Source organism: Microcaecilia unicolor, chromosome 1 (assembly GCF_901765095.1).
Source record: "Microcaecilia unicolor chromosome 1, aMicUni1.1, whole genome shotgun sequence".
NCBI classification, from domain to species: domain Eukaryota; kingdom Metazoa; phylum Chordata; class Amphibia; order Gymnophiona; family Siphonopidae; genus Microcaecilia; species Microcaecilia unicolor.
This window is the reverse complement of record NC_044031.1, coordinates 152,159,153-152,187,061: the sequence shown is the minus strand read 5'-3', so window position 1 is coordinate 152,187,061 and position 27,909 is coordinate 152,159,153. Positions and strand designations below refer to the sequence as shown.

Here is a 27,909-nt window from a genome sequence, read left to right as displayed (position 1 = left end):
AAATGAGGGAAACTGTACATGGGTGGTGAGTTAAGGTGACCAGATGGCTCCAGTTCATCAGGGACAGGCTGAGCCAGTCTTGATTTTACTTCATGGATTGGCTCAGCCTGTCCCTGACAAACTTGATCTGTAATCCAGTGGTGAGGGGTAGGAAGAGTGAGACCTCAAATGGGAAGGATAGGATGGAGTAGAGAGTTTGGAAGAGCGGACTCTGGATGGGGCACAAAGCAGGAGGAAGAAACGAATGTGGAGCATACACAATCACCTAACCCCATTATATCAGTCTAACCCCAGGTAGAGGGCAGCCAATGAGGGAACATACAAATAGTGACAAAATAAAGTAAGGTGACATTTTGGGATTTAGATCAGGTCACAACATTCCTCCAACTACAGATCCAAATTCATTACAGCCCAAAAATACACACTGAAAAGAATGGGACTCAAGGCTCAGATATTATTAAAAAAGAAAGAAAGAAAGCCAATTTATTATATTGGCAGCAGTAGAAACAGTCTAAATCAGAAGTAATACTCATGTGCTAAATTACCCTAAACTGATAGTAAAGCAGTGAGTATGTACCTGTCAAGGCAAGGTGAAAATAATGCACATTATATACCCTAATCCTGAACCGATTAGAACTCCTAACTCCCAGGCACCATGAAAAGAACAGTTACAACCTGACAGATGATAAAGACTCTCCTACTCTCATGGACGCTGGAGGTAGAAGCAGTCAGGGAGCTGTTGAATCTCTCTGGAGAATGTACTACCATACAGTGGTTTAAAATTAAAACTTGGTTTAGAGCAAGGTGGCAGCTCTATATAGGGAGAATAGTTCTGAGTGTTTGACAGAAATGTAATTGTTTTATTTTAATTTAGTTTTTGTGTAGGAATATTTAGCAGTCTGATCAGTTCTGTTTTCCAAGTAGGAGGTGTATTGTTTGTTACATATGTCTGGAATGTATTTTTGATTAATTTGGTTTTACTTCCAAAGTGTTTGGTAGTGGAGATGTTGTGTTAGTGTTACTGAGGAGACTGCAGAATTTTTATTTTATGTAGATTGAATGTCATATATGAAGGTAGATTCTGCTGCTGGTAGGTTGGTTGCAATGGAGAGAAGGGAAATTCAAGGATGAAGATTTGCGTAGGATGCCTAATATCCTTGTACCAACTCTGTACGTATCCAGTCTGTGTGCAAGCAATCAAAGACCCCACGCTGAAATATGTTACTGCAGTTGTTAATGTGAGCCTGGACAGAGGCATAATAGCGGTGACAGTGCTCAGGCACCTAACAAAATTTGTTGTCGGAGATAGTGTCCTATGCCTGATGTGGACCTTCTGATTAGCATTTGATAGGACCTGATTCAGCAGAGATTTACAAAGTGAAGACTTCTTGGACCTCAAATTTCACTCATGTTTATCTTTAGTGAGTGGGGGAGGGGGGAAGTGGTGCCATTTCAGCTTTGCACATTAGAATGCTGCAGATTCATTCAGCTTATATGTTTGAAATTTGACAGTGGAAGTATCTCCTGTATAAGGTTTCTGTTTTCATTAATTAAGTTGAGGGAACCCAGTCTTTCTTTGAAGTGTTCTGTAAATTCTTAGTCCTGAAATATTTAAGAATTCAGTTGTAGTTATTGTATCCTGTCTTCAGTTTTGATTTGATCCAGACCTGTGTGCACTCATACTGTGTATTTTAAGTTCTGTGCCAGCTTTGTCCTTAATCTCCTATGTAATTCATGCATTTTTTATAGTCATTTTTTTTGCCTGGATATGAGGTACTGTTGATATTGCTCAGAACTTGAAGTATAATCTTTATATTAATCATATCTCCGCTCACATTTTCACTCCATTTCTCTGTTTAACTCTTTCCATTTTGAGAACAGTTTTTTGATTACTAGCAAATGTCGTTTAGTTGCTATGTAAGCATACAGAACCAAACCAGAATATTGTTTATAGAGCTATTGTAAACCCCACTCATCAATGTGTCCCTAGCTATTCAGTGACACTTAACTGCACAGTGCATATGAATATCCCCCTCTGACCACCGTGGCACTGTGTGGTTAGTATCAGGGCAATCCATGGTTAAAGTTAGGGAGGACCCGGCATAGCCATATTCAATGCCAGTGCACACATAGTTAACCAAAAGGTAGTCCTATCTTTACCCGCTAGGCTATGCAGGTGTGAATACTGAATATTTATTAGCACCCAGTACTCTAGCTATAAAATTACTGACCACTGTGGACTGAATATTGGGGGGGGGGGGGGGGGGGTAAAAGGGCAGATCTGTAACATAGGATACCACGTTTACACACATATTACATGAGCAAATGTTTAGAATAATGGCATGTACGTGTGTAAATGCACAAATATGCATGCAAAAATTCTGCCTAATTGTGCAAAAGTTTGCATGCACATGGTTGCATTTACATACATATATGACATTTTTCTAAACATTTACCTATGTAATGTGTGTGTAAAGGTGCTTTTTTGATTTCTGGGATGCTGATTCTGCGTGTCAATTGCATTTCTGTTTTTCACACATTATTGACTGGCTGAAGTCTCATAAAATAAAATATGCAGAAACAAAAGTACTATTCTTTTCAAAAACTGGTCCCTTATTAGATCCTTTGTCTCGTTCAATTTGTGGACATTAGATTCCCCTTTGTTTGGAGCTTAGAGTACTGGGTGTCCTCTTGGATTCCCAACTATCATTCTGCCCCCCATCCCCTAAACCTACCTCTTCTCTCCCCACTTTCTCTATTTCGGTGGATGGCACTTTCATTCTGCCTGTCTCATCTGCCCGCAACCTTGGGGTCATCTTTGGCTCCTCTCTCTCCTTCTCTGCTCACATTGAGCCTGCAAAAAGGTGGGATAATGTGGGGTACAAATGCAATAATAATAATTCAGCAGATTGCTAAAACCTGTTGTTTCTTTCTCTACAACATTAGCAAAATCCGTCCCTTCATCTCTGAGCACTCTACCAGAACCCTTATCCACACTCTTATCACCTCTTGTCTTGACTACTGTAACCTACTACTCACTGGCCTCCATCTTAGCCATCTCTCTCCTCTTCCATCAATCCAAAACTCTGCTGCGCGACTCATTTTCTGCCAAAGTCGCTATGCCCACATTAGCCCTCTCCTTAAGTCACTTCACTGGCTCCCTATCCATTTCCGTATTCAGTTAAAACTTCTCCTACTGACCTATAAGTGCATTCACTCCGCCATTCCCCAGTACCTCTCCACTCTTGTCTCCCCCTACGTTCCCCCTCGAGTACTCCATTCTGTAGACAAATCTCTCTTATCCGTCCCTTTCTCCTCTACCGCTAATTCAAGACTCCGTTCCTTTTATCTTGCTGCACCTCACTCCTGGAATAGACTTCCCGACACCGTACTTCTAGCCCCGTCAAAACCCACCTCTTTAACACTGCTTTTGACTCCTAACTCACTTACCTTGTCCTTTATCCTCACCTCTTTATTCCCTTATCCTTAATTGTTCTGTCTGTTTACCTGTCTTATCTGGATTGTAAGCTCTTTGAGCAGGGACTGTCTTCTGTGTATGGTGTACAGCTCTGCATATGCCTTGTAGTGCTATAGAAATGATAAGTAGATAGATAGATGCATCGGCAGTGGTGAGTAAATGTTTCTTCAGTTTACAACAGATCTGTATGACTCAACATTAATTGCCTAAAGGTGTCTTGCGGATCCTACTTCATGCTTTAGTAGATTCTCAGGCCTCGATGCTCAAAACTGAACGCGGGCACTAGAGGCCATTAGCACTGTACTAGTTTCTGCATTTACCTGCGCAGAATGTTCAGAGGGGTCTAGTGCAGGAAACGGTGACCGTGCTAGGCATTAGCGCAGATAGCATGCAAATGTATTAATTGAGGTCATTTTGCATTCTTTCCTAATGCTCAGAAAAGAGCACCCAAAACAAAACTGCCTTACCGCTGCTAAAAATAACACGAAGTTACAGCAGACATTAGGGTATTGGAAGAGAAGATTTCTCATGATTCTCATGCGCGTCTCATGATTCTTTCTGCAAAATCTGACAGTTTTCATTGTTTTTGGGAGCAGAAGGAAGCCCGTGCAAACCCTTAAGCACTGTTCATGAGAAACAGCAGACCCAAGTGAAAGCACACATTGGCGTCTGTTTCTTGAATCTAAGTGTAAGCATCCAAGCTTAAAAAATGCTTATACTTAGGCTTCAGAAAACAGATGCCAATATGTGTCATGTTTGGGTTTTACCAGGCTCATGAGCCGAGCTTACTGCAAAACTCTTCTGCACATGTACCAAGCACAATCCTCCTGTTGAACTCCCTAATGCTCAACACTATGACATCACCAATATTTGCATCTCATTTGCATTGAGCATTAGGATGTTGTGCTGCGCTATTCTGGCAGTATTTTTACAGCGCTATTTGGAATAGTGCCGGAGTTTTGAGCATCAGTACTTTAGACTATTGTAATTCGTTGCTTCGGAATCCAAAACTGAAATTATCTCCGATAATTTCAATTGATTTAGAATATTTATTTTATTTATTTGTTACATTTGTACCCCACATTGCCGTAAAGCTTTTGTTTAGAGTGAGAATTGACGATTTAACCCCGATCCTGCAAGCCAAGCACTGGTTACCAGTATAGTACCGTACTGCATCTAAGATCCTGACGCTGGTATTTGGCATCTGCCAAGCTGGCTCTCCCTCTTTTCTGGCATGGTCTGTCCCTTGGGTATAACAAAAGAGAGGGAACAAAGTACAAACTAAAGTCCAAACAAAAAAACAGCACCACGGGCCTTTAAAATGGAACAAAGTTCTTTAATGAATGAGCCTTGACCCGACACGGGCCGTGTTTCGGTGACTAGCACCTGCGTCAGGGGTCTACATAAAATACAAAACATAGAAATAATATATTTTTAAAAATTGTTAACACATAATGAATAAAACCAAGAATTAAAAATAATATTTAGACTCATCAAGCATACATATATAAGCCTATATAAACACCTAAAGCATTTAATATTTTAACATTGCATTTAATAATTTAACATTCTCATATATTATTATATAGTAATTTGAAAATAAATGGATAATTAATCAAAACAAAAATGGTAATGGTAACTCACCACAGTGATGACGTGGAAAACTTGGGGAATAACTCGAATATTTTCATCTACAATATTCCTTACTTTTGGACAAAAAATTTTTCATATATTAATATATGTTTAAAATGCTTATTTTAATTATTAATAATATATTTTATAGAAAGGCCATATTATATAATACTGGCTATAACTGAATTTAAAAATAATTTTTTAAAACATTTTAAAATATACAACAAATTTCAAACATTACACTTAGGTTAGTAGCTCCCTGAAGGGACACGGAGAGGAGCCCCATCATTAAAGAAAGATCAAAGCCTTAGTCAAGACAGATCACAGCAAGTGAAACTGAAACATACAGCATTAGTGGGTCTATTGCATTCAGAAAGAGGAGAAGGATAAACCCTAAGGTGCTACTTACCTGAGTAGATCTAGGTGGGGTATCTGCCCCCCCCCCCCCCACCCCACAAAGAATCATTTCTATGGGGAAAAAGTGTCATATAAAATGTAAGTAAATTTATATAAAGGTAAATTTGATACTTACCTGATGGTGCTCTTAGGTTCCGTTGGAGATTCCAGAGGGAGATAAATCTGTAAAACTGGGCGCCTGAAACATAACAAGAAATATTATATTGAGATTCTTTAATCATTGTGAAGTATATTTACAGGCTTTGTAAACAAATTTTATTGTGAGCGAGTTGAGCTCTTATTTGAATATGAGTTACATTTTAAATAAAAAAAAAAATGCTCATGTTCAAATCCAACCTGTTGTCTGACTGAAGAAAATCCTGAAATCCTAGTTTATTTTCCTGCATCTGATTCAGATCAGATATACGAGATTAGTTTAACTGAACCCTCTCACTGAATAGTGACAAGCGTGAGGTAAAAAGGCCACGACTGAAAAGGTAAAGTAGAGCTTGTATACTCTTCAGGAAGGTGGGGAGGGTTAATTAATACTTAAATATAAGTAGAGTGAAATAAATTAAAAAATTTACCTAAGTAACAAAGTTAGTAAAAGTACCACAACTACAATGAATGCAACTATTGTTAATGTTTTTATCCCAACAACTTTATTAATCTACAATTCAATCCACTTTATTTTTAATAAAACTAAATTTTTTTTGTTACATTTGTACCCCGCACTTTCCCACTCATGGCAGGCTCAATGCGGTGGGCGATGGAGGGTTAAGTGACTTGCCCAGAGTCACAAGGAGCTGCCTGTGCTGGGAATTGAACTCAGTTCCTCAGGACCAAAGTCCACCACCCTAACCACTAGGCCACTCCTCCACTCTACCTCCACCCACCCGCCGACTGGCTATGGATGGACTCCGCCATATGCAGCTACACAGGGCACAGCACCACAGGCAACGGACTTTTCTTGTGAGTTTTCTTGTGAGTCATTAATCCAGCACATCTAAAAAGATGCTGAACAACTGCACTAACAGGAAGTGAGTTGTTCAGTCTGATGAAAGTTCCTTCAAATCAGGCCAGGTTGCAGTATTACTGATGTCTTGCTGATTGGGGGCAAGATGCATCAACCAAACGTAAAAGTGCTTACCGAATTTGAAAAAAGAAGAATGCACTAAAAACACACCTCAGAAATGTTTGGTGCGGTATTCAAAAGTCGGAGGCATGAAAGTTTCGCTAATCTGGTGCAATCCCCCGTAGCAGAGTAGGAAACGCTTGCGCACAGAAAGCACATGTTATCGGCTAATGTGGCTAATGTGTGTAAGAATTAAAAAAAAACCAAACACGTCCTTTATGGACGTCCTTGCCCCCGCCTGCCCGCCCAAGGTCGCCGCTGCTCCCAGCTTCACAAAAATCAAAACTTTAAGCTGCCCCTGCCCCCTCCTTTCCTCTCTCCCCAGCTCCGCCTCCCGCCATCCTCCGCCCCCGTGCCCTACCCCCACCGCCCCCCCTGAGGTCGTCGCCGCCGCTCCCCCCCTCCACCGGGCCCCCCTCCATCTTACCGGGCCCGCGCAGTGCCTCTCACCTCTGTGTGAAGGCGCTGCACGGGCAAGAAGAACAGCTGATCGCCTCTTCGCTGAGTCCTGCTGCAGTATGTGCAGCCTGAGTCACTCCTCGTGTGTATGTGAGTGAGACTAACAAGTTAGTTACTTCTTCCATTAAATGTCTGGTTGAGAGCCAAGCTTTCACTTGCTTCCTGAAGTACAGATAGTCCTGTGTTAAGTTTAGCCTTTCAGGCAGTTCATTCCAGAGTGTGGGGGCTACTCTTGAGAAGGCTGTCTTGCGGGTATCACATTATGTAATGTCTTTTGGAGAGGGTGTGGTTAGTGGTAGTCCTTGAGAGGTTCTTAGTGTCCTTGGCGGTGTGTAGAGGATCATCCTATGCTTCAGGTATTCAGGGCCATTTCTTTTGAGGGACTTGAAGATCAGACATATAGTTTTAAATTTAGCCGTGTATTGCACTGGTAGCCAATGAAGTTTTTGCAAGAATGGTGTAATGTGGTCATGTCGATTGCAACCTTCTATGAGCCTTGCTGCTGCATTCTGAATCAACTCGAGCTGGTGCAGGCCCTTTGTAGTCAGACCATTGTATAGTGCGTTGCAGTAATCCAGTTTTGATGTTATCATGGCATGCACAACTGGGATAAGTTTTACCTTCTCGATGTAAGGATACATCTATACAGGATTTCTTTGTGTTTATCCCTCGCATTTTTGAATTCTGTTACCGTTTTCATCTCCACCACCACCTGCGAGAGGGCATTCCAGGTATCTACCACCCTTTCCGTGAAAAAAGAACTTCCTGACATTATTCCTAAGTCACTCCCCCCAACCTCAATGCATGCCTTCTAGTTCTACCACCTTCCCATCTTACCTCTGTGTTCAGGTCTCAAGTTTCTCCTCATATGTCCTCATATGATGTTCTGTTAAATAAAAAGATTAAGATCTCCTTATACGATATTTTTTTTAATAAAAAGGTTCACATTTCCACCCACAGTGTATTATATTGTCTGCCTCCAGACTCCACATAGCTGATCTGATACCATATTCTCTGCCATTCTGTATTCCTAGAATATGAAGGCATTATTCTAGGATTCTAGTCCTAGATAAGAGCCAGATGATCAGAATTCCCATACTGCAATCTCCTATGTGAAAGCTTACCATGATGGCCTTTATTAATCCACGTTGACATAAGTGAAAATACTTTTATTTATTGTTTCTCTTCTATATGTCAATGAAATATACTGAATATATACATTTAATGAAATGATGCAATGAAAAATTCTAGCCCTATCAATTATTTCTATTTTAGAAAAAAGTATTTCAGTCACTGTTTAAATCTTCAGGAAAAACGAAAGTAAATTTTAATTTTGGTATAAAATTTTGAGCTCAGTCTTTTTGTGGGAAATAATTTTGGTAAACCTGTTCAATTTCTGGAATATAAATTCTCAGTTACAGTCCTTACAAAATTAAAAATAAAAAAAAAACCCTGCTTTAACATCCTGTTTCATGAAAATGGTAAGAGATACAGAGCTATGAATAGGATGCTTTTTGGATCATTTTACATTTGAACCAAATATCAAAACAAATCTGTTATGCCTCAGTACTTTACTTGTCAAATCACTGGCTGTTAATCTGAGTCTTGCAGCATAATATTGTGTTGAATTTTATCAACTCTGAAGCAAGACTGATTGGTGGCCTGTTGTGTAAACTCAAATCTTTAAATACTTCTGCACTTGATTATGCCTTTGGCATAGGAGTTGGTCAAGGATATTCAATTAGTTCTGTACTGGAAATAGACTATGACAGGGTAAAAAAAATGGTTTACAGAAATTTTATATACTATGGATAAGAAAAAAAAAACAGCCACACACACTCTTTGAGTCTGCAGGATGGATAGATTTGAGAATGCAGCACTTAAATTACTTAGGGGGTCTTTTACTAAAGCTTAGCTCGAGTTATGTGCAGCAGGGCCCATAGGAATAAAATAGTAGGCGACCATACTGCATTCCTTACCTCCTCTCTCACTTCTCTCCCTCTGTCTCTCCCCACCAACTACCTCGCCCTTACTTTGTCTGTTTATTACTAGATTGATGTGTCCTTTTATACTGCTGTTAGCCTTTTTGAACTAATGTAAGCCACATTGAGTCTGCCCATGGGCGGGAAAGTGTGGGATATAAATGCCTAAATAAATAAATAGGTGAATCTAAGCAATACTTTGGTAATACTAACTGGATAGTTTTCTTATGGCTTGGCTAAAGATTAATGAAGAAATCTTCAAGGTTGACTATCTGAGGAGATTATTCTTCTTAGGTTAAGGCCTCTTTTTAAGAGCTTTATATATATATATATATATATATATATATATATATATATATATATATATGCACCTAAATATGCTCCCTATCATTTTTTCCATTTTTAGAGCTGTAATCTCCTGTGCCACATCCTGAAATCAAGCCATGACCAAAGAGGCTAAATGCATATCATCTTCCATGTCCCTTCCAATTCTATGAAAATCACACTAATTGTTTTTGTATATAATATATGCAAAACTACTCAATAATAGCTTTAAGAAAATATTCAGCTTCTAAAAGAAGTGGAGAAAAAAGATCTCAGTTTGATATGTATAAGCTCAAGCGACTCAACCTGAGCTCCTTACAGACCATCACCAGTCAAAAAAAACTCCACTAAAACGTTGAAATTTATTATGAAGCAGTGAAAAGAGTGGTACATGTAACATTGACAGTAAGCAGGAACAGTTAGAAATAAACCATGCCAAGAATATAACTTTTCAAAACTTAACTGCTATGTTGTAGTATTCAGTCCTCACTTATCTTGAAAATTTCGTACTCCATGAAATAGTAGGCACATCCATAGTCTGCTTATTTAGATAGACTTGGGGAAACCACTACTTGTCTCTGAGATCAGTAGCATGAGTCTTACTACTAACTGGGATTCTGTCAGGTACTTGTGACCTGAATTGACCACTGTTGGAAGCAGGATGCTGGACTAGGTGAACCATTGGTCTGACCCAGTATGGCTATTCATATGTTCTTATTCAGTAAACACCTGACAGGAAATCCCTGTTTCACTACTGCAACATCAGGGGATACTCCATTGTTCCTTGACCACTGCACTACTTTATTTCTAGCTTATGTGGTGATTGGCCTACCAATTCACTCATTTATTATATTTAGTTAAGTAGGATGAAGAAGTTGGGAAGCACTGCTGTGTTGTAACCTGTCAAGAATGTATAGATGAACAGGATATAAATAACTGCAAAATTAGGGGCCCTTTTACAGAGCAGTTACCACTTTCTGTTTCGGGACTGCCGCTGAAATCGTCCATGTATCCTGCAGTACCTAATATTAACATTTGTTACAGGAATATAATGCATGTTGTTGCCCTTTTCTTATATGTTAGGGCCCGTTGCAGCTTATGCAAAGCTGATGCAGAGCCTTGATAGACCAGCCACACAGAGGATTTACAGGTGAAGCAAAAATAATTTATTATTATGCAGGAAATGGGCCACTTATTCCTTTCACAGGTAGGAGAAACAAAATATTTTTACACAGTTTTTTGAACTCGGGTTAGTCTCCTGTGACTTGCTCTAGCAAGGCCATAGGGTGCCTTAGTCGGTCTCTCACAAATTATTAAGTATTAACTGGCCTCCCTCTGGCCAGGTTCCAAGAATAAAGTTCTGCTGGGTTCCAAGATGAATTTGGCCTACATGACTGTAGCATCTGTAGTATGCACATATATGGTGGAGGCGTATGCTGTAGGACTTCTCTTCTTCCCTCTGGGCCTCCTTGACCTAGCTGTGTCCCCTGGGCCATGCCTCCACCAGCTCCGCCTTTGCTGAATCACCTCCCCCTTTGTGGGAGTATGAATTTTAAGGTGGTTCTGCTGTGTAGATGGATTCTATTTTCTGATGAAGCTGCAAGGACATATAGAAGGAACTCTATTATTTTACATAGAATTACCCTACAAATTTCTACAAAATTCAAAACTCTTTAAATTGTCTGCACCTTGGGGACAGATCCAAGATGGTGGTGTCTCTTGAGAATGCTGAAGCAAACCACTACTCAGGTTCTTCTTTTTTCATATTTCTAAATGCCTCATACAGAGCAGAAAGGGGTGGTTAAGGCTGCTACCTCTGTGACCTGTACATCCACCCTGGTGCAGCAATCTATTGTCCGTTATGCCACTGGTACCCCTGCGAAGGACAAAGTAGGAGAGCTTGCTGTTCGCATAGGTGTGGGAGATCCTGAGAACTTGAGCTTAGAAACATCATTGCCTCCTCCGATCTGCAATCCATCTTCCTACCCGGTGGAATCAAAGGATTTGCTTCTGATCTAGATGCGGAAGATGTTGCCGGGAAGTCGCTAGAGGTGGTCTGCCCTTGGGCTTCTATCTCTGGTGGGATTTACTTCACTCATGGTGGTTTTTTATCTTTTACCTCTAATGGAGTGACTCTGGAAGGTGTGTGGCAAATGCTACAGAGAATGGATGGCTGTTAAACCAAGACTGCAATTTTGTCTACACTTGTGGGTAAAATTGATATTACTAAGGCAATCAAGTCAGATTTCTCGACTCAGATTCAACAGGTTACAAGGGATGTGAAATCTGTGCAAGATTTAACAGCTTCTTTGGTGAAGGATAACACTTTAATTCATAGAAAAATAGAAAATTTTGAAAACTATAATTGTTGCTTGAATGTGCATTTCTTGAACATTCCTAAATTTGCAGCACTGACTCCAGGTGATTCCTTTAAGATGTATTTGATTGAAATTTTACGTTATTCCCCTGAACATATTCCCCTTCTAAATAGGGTTCATTATTTGCATAATACCTCAAATAAATCACCTGGTGAAATCGCCACAAGCAGAGAAGCTGGAATTGTGCAAAAAGAACAACCACTCATGGATTCTAATGGAAAGAAGAAGAATATAGATTTAGACTTAAATAATTTGTCTGCCTTTTTAGAAACTTAAGTGGTTGAAATGATAGAGAGAACAACCTTATTAGTTATATTCATTTTTGAGCAGGATTTAAATGCTTTGATGATGTTTTACTTTGGGAAGTCTGCTGATTTATTTTTTGGGCAGAAAGACTGGATGTATTTAGATATATTTAAAGCAACACAAGAAAGGAAGAAAGCCTTTCTTTCCTTAAGACAATGTGCTAAAGATATGGGTGCCCCCTTTATATTAAATTACATTTGCAAATGTGTTATTAAATATTTAGGTGTGAAGTACATTTTCTTTGTACCTGAACAGTTCAAATCTTTTTTGGATTTGAAGAGTCTTTCCATTGTTCCAGATAGCAGTGCTAAGGATACAGAATAAATTAATGTTGTAGGGTTGTCATGTTATTTGCCTTTCCTCAGTTACTATTTCCTTATAACTCTCTATATAGGTTTGGTTAGACAGCCTCCTGGCCTTTTGTGGTCTAATTTAAGAGCTGAATGTTTCTTTTGCTGTAGGAAATACATTTTATTTCCTTTTTTCCTTATTGTTATTGATGCTCTGTATGTCCTAAAAGAAGTGGAGTTACTTGTCTGTTTGTTTTGCTTAAATGATAAAGACTTTAAAAAAATACCTGCACCTTAATATGCTACTGATTTTACTGGGATTTGACTTTTATATGGAGATACTGTGCCAGGAGCCTGGTGTTTGCTACCTGGCTTTGTGTACAGTAATGCTGGCCATTGCCAAGTTTGCAATTCTTCAAAATAATATGTGCTAAAAATTTGTTTTACAGAAAATTTCAAGTAGGCCACATCCCTAGATCAGGTAGGCTGCATGTTATATACTGCTGACCTAATATATGGTGCAGCTTTATAGTGTTTTGTACTGTATGATTGATAGCCCTGTGCTTCAAAAATGACAGCTAGTATTACATCAAAGCAAGCAGACTTATAACCCCAAATTCTATATACCGCGACTTAAGTTACGTGTGCAAATCCAGTCATATTCTGTATTTGCGTGTGCAACCTAATTAGTTAACAAGCCAGTCAGCAATAATTGCCCATTAATAAGCAGTTATTGACACTAATTGCCATTAATTAGAATTTACACACAACTGTCTAAGCATATCTATAATGTGATGCGCGTAAATTCTAAGTTGCATAGTTGAAAAGGGGGTGTGGCCATATATATGGAATGGGCGGGTCATGGGTGTTTCTAAAATCTATGTGCGTTGTTATAGAATACACGCCTAATTTAGTTGTCTGGATTTACACCAAGTTTTACTTGGTGTAACTGCCCTCTACTAAATTTAATCGTGCAGACGGGAACTCGACACAATCTATAAACCGCAGGGAAATTTAGGCTTATTCTATAAAGTACACCTAAATTAAGGCCTACTTTATACAATATGCTTAGGTGTATTTCATTTTGGTGCCAATTTTTTAGGCATGATATATAGAATCTAATCCATTCTGTGGTATAATGTATTCTGAATGTAATGGAGCCAGGAGCATACCCAAAGGCAAACTTATAGCAAACATTTAAGCAGCAGTACATATTCTGAAGCTAATTGCAGCAGCTTTCTTGGCTGGTGAGTGTCAGGGTGGTTAAGTAAAATTAGGACTGATTTGCAAGGTCAGGGCTGGGTCCAGCAAGAGCTGGGAAGCTAAAAGGCATGCTAACCCACTCACTCAGCATTGTCCTTTCATCCAGTGAGTCTGTCCAGGACAGAAGTTGCAGTTCTGAACTAAAAGGTTTATTTTAACTAGGATGATGCAAGAAAACCATAGGACACATGCTTAATAGTAACTATATACAATCAGTAGTAGTTTAAGATATATGAATATATAAAGCATTTGAGGCAGTATATCAAAACCATAATTTTGATGAGGCCCTTTTCATGCTTTATGTCCTCCCCAATGGAAAAAGGTCCATTTTGATCCTGAGTGGTTATACATACTTTTATTTATTTTTTATTTATTAGGATTTATTTACCGCCTTTTTGAAGGAATTCACTCAAGGCGGTATACAGTAAGAATAGATCAAACATGAGCAATAGGCAATTACAACAGTAAAAATATTCAAATAACACTACAAAGTATGGCATAGTATATTACTTACAATGTCAACACAATACGCAATAGAACATTTTAATTGATAGTGAAGGGTGAAGCAAAGGTGTATCATATAGATAGGTAAGAGAGTAAGAAGAGTTAGAAAGTAAGGTGACTGATTTAAAGAAAGTTGCAAATGAGGTCAGAGAGATGTTAAATAGTATCTCTGCTAGGGCAAGAGTGGATAAACATGTCCTGCTGCAGTATGTGCAGCCCACATCACTCCTTGTGTGTGTGAGTGAGACTAACAAGTTAGTTACTTCTTCCATTAAATGCCTGGTTGAAGAGCCAAGCTTTCACCTGCTTCCTGAAGTAGAGATAGTCTTGTGTTAAGCGCAGCCTTTCAGGCAGTGCATTCCAGAGTGTGTGGGCTACTCCGGAGAAGGCTCGCTTGCAGGTATCACATCCTGTAATGTCTTTTGGAGAGGGTGTGGTTAGTGATAGTCCTTGAGAGGACCTTAGTGTCCTTGGCAGTGTGTAGAGGATCATCCTATTCTTCAGGTACTCAGGGCCATTTCCTTTGAGGTCCTTGAAGATCAGACCTTATCACCTTTAGGTAACATGTTGATCCAATGAAAGTTATTACTTCCTGTAAAGAATCCCTGAAGAAGAGCCATGGTTTTGTAGTTTTTGCCTCTGCCTTATACATAGTCCTTCGGGTATTTTAGGAATAGCTTTTAAAAGGTGACTTGTATGCACAGGAAATAGTGAAATCTCACATGCCAGTATTTATCTGCTACCTAAATCGGCCAAGGAAGTAACATTATTGTGAGTTTTATTGGAATGCCCTTGTTTAAGCCTTTTATAGCCAGCTTAATGCATTTCTTTCAAAGAAAATCAGAACTTTCTCCACAGTAGACTTTGTTGTATTGTGGGAGAGAAAATAAAGCGTGCATTAATGCATTACTTTTATGAGTGTAAGGATAAAATATGAGTAGTCTAAGAAATGTAATTTTATTTACTCTTGGAATAAATGAAGCACTGAATGCTTCTAGATGTTGTCTCTGATTATTAGAGTTCCATAGAATATCTGCAAACAGGAAGGTATAAAAGTAAATATGACTGTATCCTTGTCTATTATTTGGAATGTTTAATTAAAGTTGGGAGAAGTAGTGGCTGCAGGTTTTTGGTTTTTTGTTTTTTTTTTGCCTGGTTTTTTAGTAATACATGAAATTGCATTCCTTGTCAGACTGAAATCATACTCGGTAAAAAAATAATGGAGCCGATATTAATACTGCAGGAGTTAGTCCGGCCAACTCCCATGGTCAGCGCTAATGCTGGATATGCAATGCCGGGCTATTTCCAGTGACTGGCATTTAATATACGGTTTATTTTTGACCGGTTTGAACTTAACTGGCCAAAGATATACCAACTATACATGTGGCCAAAGATGGCTGGCCTACTCACGCTAAAAATTGGCAGATAGTCGGTTATATTGTGCAATGTAACCGTCTATCTGCTAGCCACCAACCAGTGATATTCAGTGGTAGATAGCCAGCTATTTCCCTTTGAATATCACTGGACAGCCAGCTATGTACTATTTAACCGGCCAGGTGTCATTCCTGACTGGTTAAATGGTTTTGAATATTGTGGGGAATATAAATATAATAGAGGGGCATTTTCAATATAACGTCCAAATGCTGCTGGAGACATTTATCAGAAAATGGCCAAAATAACGGGGGTATAATTGAAAAAATAACAAAACGTCCTTAGATGATTAAAAATCCAGCAACTAAATGTCCTAAAAGAGAAGAGAAGAACATCTCTGCTGCTCGAAAATATGCCACATAAAACATGCAGCTGAAAATGTTACTACCGTGGTGATGTTACTACCTGTGATGTGTAACATGTCTATATATATATATATATATATATATATATATATATATAGTTTTTCACCTAAAACAATGTTCTAGACAGAGTAAACATGTCCCTCAGAAGAAAGCCAAATTACTCCATACAAGAGACACATCTCCTAGTGCTCCTGTGCCTCAGATATCGGAGGCTGCTATTTAAATATCACTACCACCTGCCCCCCAGAAATGTCTCCCTGCGAGCATGGAAACAGATAAGAAATATCCTGGCAAGGTAAGTGTCCAGCATTGCCTGCCTCCCCCCCCCCCCCCCCCCCCCCCCCGTAGCACAGCAGCATTCATATACTGTACAGTGGTAGCAATATATGTTATTGCCATCTTACCAATACAATAGTATTGCAGTATCTCCCATTCAGCATTAATCAAGTGACAGCGTAAAAAAAGTAACATCACAGAAATGAGGAACTGAGGAGGAAAATATCTGAATGTATGCCACATCTGAAGTCCATAACATATGGTCCCCCCAACCATGGCAAGCCATAATGAAGGACTGCACAGACCTACACCCCTCCCCCCACTTATCCTGGCTCCCGCCTTCATAGTGGTTGGACTGTTGGCAGCAGCTCCTTAAAGTATAGTCTGATGACCACATGCACACCATCTTTCAACCCACTGCCCATCCCCACATCCAAGCACATGAAAGGCCAACATGCAATCCCCTGTCCCCATGGCCACCTCAGCTGACATAACACCATTGCCCCACACCCCTATCTGCCTGTTGCCATCTATCACAGCTTATGTGATAAGCCTAGCACAACTGGTATGTAAATATAATAATGTAGGGGGTACAAGAAGGCCCCTCATCTGAACCCTGTCTGTACCAACGTATGAGATATGGAGTCCAACGGGAGGTTGAATCACACTGGCTCCGGTACATACGCCACAAAATCCCTGTGATGATCCAGGGCATAAGGGAGCACATCCAATGCCAAAGTGAGTACCACAACCAGAGCACCTGAGAATGCAGCTACCCTCCTTAGAGTGAGCCTGCGACCCCACATGTTGCACCCAACCTATAACCTATGAGACGGCATAGCAAGGAAGGGTGGGGGAGGTACAAATTGCACATCATGCACCAATAACAAAGGCCTCGATGTGGGGAAACACAACACCCTACTTATCATAATACAGCCACAATAGCAGGGCAAATAGTACCGTTCTTACTAACACCCACTGTGGGAGTTGAACCCACAACCCTACATTTGGAGTAGCCCCTCTGATCACAGTGCTTCCAAGGTTTCCTGCTATGTCATCTCATTGCCACCAGGAAACAACTCCTGCACACATTTGTCCCTGTACCTGCCTCCCATCAGCCAGCTGCACCAGTAGGCAAGTTATGTATGATCTTACCTGCCAACTATTTCCACACACAGGACACCCTCCAGCCAGGGACCAGCTGGCTGAGGAGGAAGAGAAGGAGGCAGGCGAGGATGTGGCGACCAAGGAAGAGGAGGAGCAGGCAGGCGGGTATGAGACAGCCGAGGAAGAGGAGGAGGCAGGCATGGATGAGCCAGCTGAAGAAGGGGAGGAGGCAGCTGGGGACAAGCTGGCCACAGCAGAGAGGTAGCTGGGGACCAGCTGGCCACAGCAGAGAGGTAGCTGGGGACCAGCCAGCTGCAGCAGAAGAAGCAGCTGTGGACCAGCTAGCCACGGTGGAGGAGGCAGCTGGGACCAGCCGGCTGCAGCAAAGGAGGCACCCAGGGACCAGCAGCAATGGGAGACAGTGGAGGTTGAGGCTGGTGCCTGGGAGGTGCCACACCCCCCCACACAGGGGCATAGACAGGTTTAACATACATGCATGTAACTTATAGAATACTGTAAGTTACAAGCGTAAGTACTGCATTTAGTTGCACCCAGCCATAGGCTTGGTGTAAGTGGGCATGTCTAAATGTTGATATTGAATTATGTTAATATTCTATAAGAATATTTAGGGCTAGATTCAATAAATGGCACCCGAAGTTGGGTGCATGGATGATCCATGCTTAGCTAGTTGTCTGTAAAGGGCGCTGTGTGCAGAGCATTTGTTATAGAATACTAGGTTAGAGTGCATTTTGTGCCTAAATTTAGGTGTGAGCATTTACGCTTGCCAAAGGCCGGTGTAAACGCAGATGCCCAACTAATGACAGGCACACATATTCAGGTATTCTATAACATTACATCTAATTTCTAGGAAGAAACCCTCTGAAATTGCATGCTATGAAATACAGATGCATATATTATAGAATCGGGTGTAGGGCAGGTATGCCAATTAAGGGGCCCTTTTACAAAGGTGCGTAAGGGCCTATGCGTGCCCAGTGCACGCCAATCGGCATTACCGCCCGGCTATCGCATGAGCTGATCTGTAATTCTGAATTCAGCGCTCATCGAATCCCGCAGCAAAAAAATACATTTCTATTTTCTACCACGGGCCGCTTACCTGGCGGTAAACAGCAGTTGGTGCTCACTTCATGCTTACCGTGCGGGTAGCGCGTGAGACCTTACCACTAGGTCAGTGGGTGGCAGTAAGGTCTCAGGCCGAAAATTGACATGCACTGGTTTCAATTTTAGCACATGTCCATTTTTCAGCCCCTTAGAAAAAGCACTTTCTCCTAGATGCAGTAAGAAATGGCCCAGTGCGCATCCAAAAGACGTGCTCACACTACCACAGGCCACGTTTTACTGCGGCTTAGTAAAAGGACCCCTAAGTGCTTGTTACCTCCAATAACTGATAGCACCTAATTGACTAGGTTTTTTTTATGTTTAAACATTTTTATTGATATTTCAGCATGTTACTCCAAAACAGTATATTTCACTGAACTTTTTCACAAGCGCATCATGCTGTATAAATCCAACACTTTACTGAACAAACATCCCACACTTTTTTAACATTTTCTCCCCTATCTCCTAACTTCCCTTCTACCCCCTTTGTTTCCTACACTTTATATTACAACATTATTTTTGATGACAATTCAGAGGAGCTCGTCCCACAAAATTATAAAATCTACTACAATTCAACTATGTAATGGTCCTCCGTTATATCAAACAAATACACATTATGAAACTTTAGTTTCCCCCCCCCCCTCTTTTCCCCCCTCTCCCTTCCAACACTTGTCGTCCCCCCCCCCCCCCCCCCCCCCGTGGTTCCACATTGATCTAATTGACTAGTTTATTCATAATCTGGGATTTGTGCCCAAATTTGGGTGGCCTACAGAGAATCCGGGGATTAATTCCTTGGTTTTACTAGTTAGTAAAGTGCATATTAATTACTCGTAGTTTAAGATCAATGATGAATAATTGGTTTGTTTTATGTATGATATCCCATGTATAATTAAACACTTTTTGTTATTTATTAGTTCACTAGTAAAAAAGGCCCATTTCTTAACGCAATGAAACGGGCGCTAGCAATGTAATGAGTTCCTGCCATTAATGTTTCCACGGTTGTATTCTGAATATAATTGTTGTTTACATGTGTAAGATTTCTTTATATACAATATTTTTTGTGTAAACTTTGTTACAATGTGGTAAAAGTTTCAATCAGTTTAACAATCACATCAGAAGAGATCCTTACTCGTGAGAATGCAACATACAGTTGCCCATGTGAGAGACTGAGAGTAACCGTGTGTTTTACAGACAGTGTAAGAGAGAGATGCACAGAGTGATTGAGTGTGTGTGTGTGTGTGTGTGTGACAAAGTGATTAAATGTTTATCTTCCCTTCTGTTCTGTGCACTTGCCTCCACTGATGTTCGTACCTCCCTGTATATGATTGTTTGTTAGAGATTCAATCCACTCCACTTCCCTCCTCCAAGTTCCGTTCTGTCTGATTGGTTCTTCATTCCTGTGACGTCGCGTTTGTTTGCTTGGCAACATGCAGCGTTCTTTTTCCTCGATGTGAGGGCGGGGACAGTGAGAGCCAATGACACACAGAACTACAGACTTACGAACCCTACACTGCCACAGTGCCATGGAGTTAGCTTCAGAATGTTGGAGGTGCTTTTTATTATATAGGATGTTAATCCTAGTACGTGAACATTCAAAACTAATTTTTCTATTTTTAGGCAGAATTTTATGAAGTATTCTGGGTTACTTTGATGAAGAAATTATATAAATGAACTATTACTTGCCAGATACAATAGGAAGAAGCCAAATTGGATAGCGGAGCGTATGCCCATAGGCATTGGGGCAGTCAGAAAGTTCATTGCACGCTATTGAGTTGCTTTCTGATAAAAGCCCCTACCTTTTCTTTCTTTTTTGTACATATCTGTTTCTCTTGCTATCTTTAGCAGATGTGAAAAATTTATTATTTGTCTCCTCTTCTTTAAGGAAGTTGTCTTTCTTAAGCTAGACGGTAATATAACAGTGAATATAGAATGGTGACTTGTTACATGAAGCAGAATTTGTGAATAGAATTCAAAGATGTTTTAAGTTATATAGGTCTGATTTGCTAAAAATAAGAGGTGTGGTATGTTCTAGCATTGCAACACACTTCTCAGTGGCAAACATTCATGAATTTTTGAAAAATTGAATAGTAGAATGTGTTAAACCTAGGTTTGATATTGTTATACTATCTGAAATTACTAGTTTTGAAAATTGATTTGCTTGGTCATAAGAGCTAATTAATGTTTTTCAATTTGATCTGGACAGTGCAGCAACTATGACCTGGATTATGGAACAGAATGCTTGCACTTAGCCCAGAAATACTGTAATATAAAAGCCAGGCTCATTGAAGGATCCCCTGACCTCTGGAAGGTAAGGTTAATGATAACTTTTTTTCAGTACCATCTGTATACTGTGGAAAGCTCTTTTTTCTTAGTTTTGTAGTTCAAAACTATGAAACTGTCAACTAACAGGCTTAGATGTCTTTACCTCTTCCATTACACTGGAGAAGAAAGACTAATAGAACTGAAAATTGGAGTTCACATCGTTTCCTCATCTTTCAGTGGCAAGAGCCCCGTATTTGAAAGCAACACAGAGGATGTTGCACCATAAATTATCTTAACAGTTACAGATAAAAGAAAATCCAACAGCTTGCCTCTTGATCTGAAATATGTTCCTAAGTCCCACAGATCTCCAAATAATAATTCAATATGCAATAGATTCCTGAATTCTCATATTCCTGTTTTCTTCCATAGCAATGTAGTTTTAGAATACAGTTTAGTATGGAGATAGTGGCAGTGGTGCTGTAAGAAGATCTGAGAACTCTAGCAGATGGAGGGAAATCAGCTTTGCTGATGCAAATAGATTTAACCTTGGCCATTGATATAATGACATGGTGCCATGTGATTTTAAGGTATCGGAACTGGGCATCTATGGATAGGTGATTAATTAGTGTGTGGAGTTTTGAAAGGAAGATCTTGTAAGGTTAAGTGAGGAAGAAATGTTCAACAGAATGGTTGTTGGAATGTGGGATTCCTCAACAATTCCCTCTGTCTCCTCTCTTTTTAATGTCTATGTGCTCTTTCTTGATCAGGTTATAGAAAATCTTGGTTTAGTCTATTACTTGTATGCACATGACTTCAACTTATTATTTCTGTGAGAGGAACTCTGAAGATAGCCTATGAGACTGTTGCCCATTTTTTAACTGCAATCAAAGCATGGGTGAATGATAATTTTTTACTGATTAATCATGAGAAAGCAAGAATTTTATGGGTTGAAAGTGTTAAGGCCCAAAAACCAGTAATAAGTGGAATTCAGTAAAATAGCTTTATCATGTTTTTAAATGTCTGGTCAAACTCAGAGTACTGTACCACTTCCCTTTATTGAATGACTTCTCAGCTGCCAAGGAGAGAGCAACCAGGGAGTGTTTTCTCTTTTGGATACAGACCTCCTCCCCCCCCCCCCCCACCCCGATATTCAGCTGGCAGCAGTCAGCATTTTTAAAAATGCTGATCATCGCCGGCTAAATTATCCCCTAATATTCAGTACAGGGCCATGTCCAGGCATTGGCACCGAATATCAAGGGATACTTTTGGGCCGGGACCCGTATAATTTATTTTTATTTTTATTTTTTTTAACAAAGTTCCCCAGAGGCCCATCCTGCTCCCTGACAATGCCCTTTTCCCCAGCCCTTGCCAAAAAGAAGCCCCCCCCCCCCAGAGCATCCCCAACCATTCAGGAAGGCCCCTTCCCAGGCCTACCTGTGTCCCTGGTGGTCCATCGGTGGTTGTTGGGGGCAGGAGCATAGCCCTCTCGCTCTTGTCCCTTGAAGCACCAATGCAGAATGGCTGCCGCGACCTCTCATGGCAGCTCACAGTACTTCATGTAGTAACAGAAGAGGTCACGGCAGCCACTTTGGAATGGCGCTGCAAGGGACAGGTGCGTGCGTAGGGACTGCGCTCCTGCCCCCAACAACCACTGCTGGACCACGGGGGATACAGGTAGGCGCTGGGGGGGGGGGGCATTGTCGGCATGGCGGGAGGGGCCTCTGGGTTTGTTTGTTTATTTTTTTTAAGTTATGTGGATGCTGGCAATATACAGTATCGTCACCTGCTTAGCTAAGTGGCCTTATTTAGGACAGCTTTTGAACTGTGCTAAATTAAGCCGCTTAGCTATTCGGATGCCAGCACTGAATATTGCCAGCACCTGTATAACCTCGGGCTCCTCCTAAGTACTGCTCCCAGCGCCGGCCCTGACCTGTCCACTTTTTGTTTGCACGGTCTGTGGGGATATTTAGTGGCACTCTCCGGCTAAGTGCCACTGAATATCCCCACTTAGGCAGTGGGAAGTGATTTAAATTACTTTGAATATTGGCCCGAGAGACAATGCTGCATAGCAACCTAACATTGTCCAAAGTCATCTCTCTATCGTAAACCCGTTTAGTCCCTATGAATAATAGAGCCCCCAAAAAACCCCAAATCCAAAAACAAGTAACAAACTAGACCAAGATGCAGTTACTAGCCTTCAGTAGTTCAGAACCAAAGATCATAACAGGAACTTTTAGGTAATACAGTTAAATCATATCGGACAGAAATAAATTCACAAAGTTTATTTCCTAAACCCAAAGAGAAAAAGAACTAAAAACACCAGTCAAGAAGGTGAAGCAGTTCCCACTGACATCCTCTTGCAGGCCAAAAAGGTAGCCAAATTAGAAGGATCCATTAGAATGAAAGCTAACCATACATTTACTAAGAAACTTATTTAAAAAAAGACACCCCAACTGGAAAATTTCTGGATGCAATAAAAGAAACTGCTTCCTTCTTTTTTTATTTTCCTTTGAAATATCAGGAACCATATATATTTTATAGTCCAAGAATAACTTGTCTTGATGTTTGAAATAGTCTAAATAGCCAATCTGTTTCTGAAGGTAATCAATCAAAAAACTATCAAATTAAATGTAACTGCCATTGTATCAGACATCTCCAAAAAAAGCAGTTGATTTTAACATTTGTAAACTGGCATCTTGCCGTGGCTAAGAGCTCCATTTAACCTGGGGCAAATAATAGACTTTTGTTAGGGGAGGAAATGTATCCTTGGACATCATAAGCACTTCCAAAATATGTCTTTTAAACCAGTGCTGTTGATTAATTGCAGTTAACTCTTTTCTGGTCAGGCTGTTCCTGGGTCAGGAACAAAAGTTGTTCCCTGTGCCTGGCCTTAAAATACAAAGGGCCTAGATGAAACTGCAGAACAGATTTAACAGGACTACCAGTGTCCCTAGAGCAGAACTTCCCAAACTATGAATTGAGACATCAAATGGGGTCACGACAACCTGGGTGAACTATCTATAGGTGCATTTCCAGGGGGTCACACTATTTTATGTGGCCACAATCATGAGGTCACAACCACAAAAAGATTGAGAAGCACTGCACTAGAGAGGTAAATAAGTATAAAATTATAAATAATGTATGCTTAGTACACGCAAAATGATTACTTACTAGCAACACTTTAACTTGCTTTGTAGTAAGAGTTTTCATGCACGCTAAGCGTGCATTAGAGCCTAAAACCCTTTAGTAGATATACTTCTAAGAAAAGCACAGCAGGTAGGTCTTTAGGTCTTTTCTGAACTGGAGGTAATTCGAGATGCTTCTTATGACTATGGGCATTGAGTTCTATCATTTTGAGCACAGGTAGCTAAATCCCGCCGTGTAGGTGGACTTGTGTAGTATGTTTTTGCAGTTGGGCAGGTGAAGTAGTAGGTAACCTCTGGTTCCTAGGTTTGCATTTCTTGGTGATAGTTTGATCAAGTCTAGCACATAGTCCGGTAACATTCCAAACAGTATTTTAAAGATGATTCTGCTGGTTTTGAAAAATAGTCTGGCCTTGATCGGGAGCCAATGTAGCATTATGAGTAGTGGGGTTGCTCTATCATATTTTGACTTTTTGAATATCAATCTCGCTGCTGTGATTTGGACAGTCTGCAACGATCGTAGTAGGTTTTCTTTGCAGCCTACATATGCTGCATTACAGTAGTCTAGTTGGGACAATATCAGCGTCTGTACTATAAGATGGATTGACTGTGGGGAAATAGTCTCTGATTCTTCTCAGTTTCCATAGTGTTTTGAAGCTTTTTGATGTGATTGCAGCAACATAGACTTCAAGGGTCAGATGTTTGTTGAGAATGATTCCTAGTATTTTTATTTGTGTTTTGATTGTGTAAGATTGCTGATCTATTATGAGGTTTTGGTAAGTAGTGGGATTGTGCTGGCTGGATAAAACCAGGAGTTTGGTTTTGTCTCAGTTCAGTTTAAGTTTGACAGTTGTGGCCCAATTTTCCATGAGGCCGAGTCCTTTTTTTGGCCTTATCCAGTATCTCTGTGATACTGTTGTTGAAAGGTATGTAGATGGTGACATCATCTGTGTATATGAATAGGTTTAAAACCATTTTTTCCAGTTTCTTGCCAAGTGGTGCCATCAGGACATTGAATAATATTGGTGATATCAGGGAACCCTGAGGGACCACGCATTCAGGGATCCAGGAGGCTGAAAATTCATTGGATATCTTGACAAGGTAAGATCTAGTTCTTAGAAAACTGTTGAACCTGGCTGCTTTTGCTCCACTTATTCCTATGTTGTTGAGCAGGGTCATTAGTATTGTGTGATTTATTAGGTCGAAGGCGCTTGACTTATCGAGTTATAGTAGTAGTATTGACTGGCCTTGGCTTATTATTCCTCTGAATTTTGTGATCAGGGTGGTTATGACTGTTTCAGTGCTACAACATGGTCTGAAGCCTGATTGAGAGCAGTGAAGGACTGAGTAGTGCATTAGGTATTCCATTAATTGTGCTACTAGTCCCTCCATTGTTTTTGCCAGCAGTGGTATTGATGCCACTGGTCTGTAATTAGTGAGTTCACTGACCTTTCTGGTGGCGTCTTTAGGGATTGGAGTGAGTATGATGTTGCTGTTGTCAGAAGGGAAATGGTCTTTCGAGAACATGTATTCTATGTGTTCAGTCAAGTGTTTGATGAACCAGTCTGGTTGGTTTTCCATCTTGTAGTGTGGACAGCTGTCTAGTAGGCAATTGGTGTGTGCATATTTTGTCAGTATTGCTTTAACTAAGCTGGTTGTTGGTATCTTAAACACATCGATTTCATATTCGTGTAGGAAATCTATGCGTATTGTTTGTGTTGCAGCTAGGTTTGATCTTATTTTTATTTTTTCTTCGAAATATTGTGCGAGCTCATCTGCTGGTGGTGGTTTTTCATTTGACGTTAACAGAGCTTGTGTGTTTAGTATGTTTTTCATTAGTTCATATTTTTTTTTCCATGTTTATCTCTTCTGGGTGCATGTATGTGCTATAGTCTGATTTGTTCTTGGACCATTTTCTTTCCAGTTTCCTGCACAGTTTTTTAATCTCTAACAGTTCTTTGTTGAACCAGGGGCGCGGTTGTCGTTTCCTCTTTGTTTTCATTTTGAGTGGTGCTATTTTGTTTAGTGTATTTCCACATAGTTTGTCCCAGTTTCTCATGAGGTGAATGTTAGTGGGTATTATGTTTGTTTGGTCATTCATTGATGTTGACCAGAAGCTATGGTTGTCCACTTTTCTTCTGGGTAGGGCAGTGTGTGGTGTCCTCAGTTCTCTGTTTTTGCCGTTCTTTGTCCATTGAAGTTTGAAGGTGAGTTTATTATGGTCTGACCGTGGCACCTCTGCCCAGTTATGATTCTCTATTATATGGTCGATATTGGCTAAGAGTCTGTAAGCTAGTATGTCTAATTGGTGACCTTTTACATGAGATGAGGTAGCTGGTGCCATTTTGAAGTTCCATTGGTTCAGAAAGTTTGTTAGAAGCCTGGTGTTGGCATCATGTTGCTTGTCTAGGTGTAGATTAATATCACCTAGTAGAAGGACATTTAAGAAGTTTGTGCATATGTTTGATATGAAGTCCATGAAGTCGTATTGGGTGCTGGACCATATTCCAGGCAGGCAGTAGAAAAGTATACCACATAATCAGGGGCGTAGCCAGACCTCAGGGTGGGAGGGGGCCAGAGCCTGAGGTAGGGGGGCACATTTTAGTCTGCCACCTCGCCACCCCCCCCCACCGCCTCACCTCCGCGTTGCTCCCCCTCACCTCCTCGTCACTCCCCCTCACCTCGTGTCGTTCCCCCCCTCCCCGCAAAAGCAAATACCTTTGCTGGCGGGGGGCCCCAACCTCCACCAGCAGAAGCCTTCTTCAGTGCCGGTCTCCGGCGCAGCCATGTTCGCTGCCCTGCTCTTTCTTCTTGCTGACGTCCTCCTGTTCACGCTCTTTTACGTGAAACTGAGCATCCCTCCCTTCACACAAGTGTATTACCTTCCTGTTAAAAAAGATAGTAACCAACAAACTCAATTAAATCAGTCATTAGATGTATCTGCACTTCTAGAATCTTCAGATACAGAACAAGTCACAGCAGCCACTTTGTTGGTTACAGTTGCGTTGGCTCTTGATAAAAACTGGATAATGAAGATGTTCTTTAAAATAAAGGAAAGACCTTTAAAGGTCTAAAAATTCAAATATTCCTGGACGTATCAAGAGATACCCAGAAAAGACGGCAACAATTCCTCCAGATGAAAACGGAAGTGCTTCAGATGGGAGCTACTTTTTTTCCTAAGATACCCCTGCAAATGCGTGGTTAAATACCAATCTTTTAAATATGTTTATTATGAACCCTCTCAGCTTGCAGCTTTCATAACATCAAAAAGCTCTAGTTAATGTAATAAGGAATTGGTTCATGTCTGATTACAAATGTGTTTAAAAATGTCCTAAATTTCCACTGTTTAGGAATCTTGGACTCTTATTGTGGACTTGAGATTGGTTAGAGATAATAGAGTTTATTCTTTTTTCTCCCTTTTTTCCTTAGCTTAATTTTCTAAGATAACCAATCTTTTCTGTACAAGTAATGCAATGTCTTGTATAAAAATAGAAATGCTTATTAAAAAAAAAAGTGTCCCTCCATCCCAATCCCTTGCTAAAGCCCCCACCTACTCTGGAATATTCTTCCCATTCCCTGATTCGCTCTGGCACCTACTGTGGGTTTTCCTGTAGGATAGTTGGGGGGAGGGGCAGGAGCTATCCCTAGGTGCTCCTGCCTGAGCTGTTTCCAGAGTCTGAGGGGCTCTTTTACTAAAGATTAGCTCCAGTTATCTGTAGCATGGCCCATAGGAATAAAATGGGACCTGCTGCAGATAACTCAAGCAAACCTTTAGTAAAAGACCCCCTGAATTACTTAGCACCCTAGCAAAATGGGGAGGCTTTTGATAAAAGATGGGGGGGGGGAGGGGGAAGAGGCAGGGATGGTGATAGATGGGATCTCTCTCTCTTTTTTTTAAACTTACTATAGGCCCCTTTAAATTGTTCTTTGGGAGGATCAGGCTGTGTAGCAGTTTCTCAGTGCTCTCTGGCAGGAAAGTTGCCAACACCATTAGAGGCGGTGGTAACTTTCCATGCATAATGTATCTTGTTTTTTCCTTGTCATCAGCAGCAGATGAATCCA

General features: G+C 40.5%; 1 protein-coding gene across 1 annotated transcript in view; it reads left to right on the top strand.

Annotated features, from left to right (window-relative positions):
• The window catches only part of CRPPA (CDP-L-ribitol pyrophosphorylase A), a 252,691-nt gene that overhangs the window by 94,185 nt on the left and 130,597 nt on the right, over positions 1–27,909 (top strand). Inside the window, exon 4 of the mRNA XM_030201326.1 lies at positions 20,646–20,750. Coding sequence (XP_030057186.1) covers positions 20,646–20,750 — 105 coding nt within the window. The remainder of the gene's footprint in view (positions 1–20,645; positions 20,751–27,909) is intronic.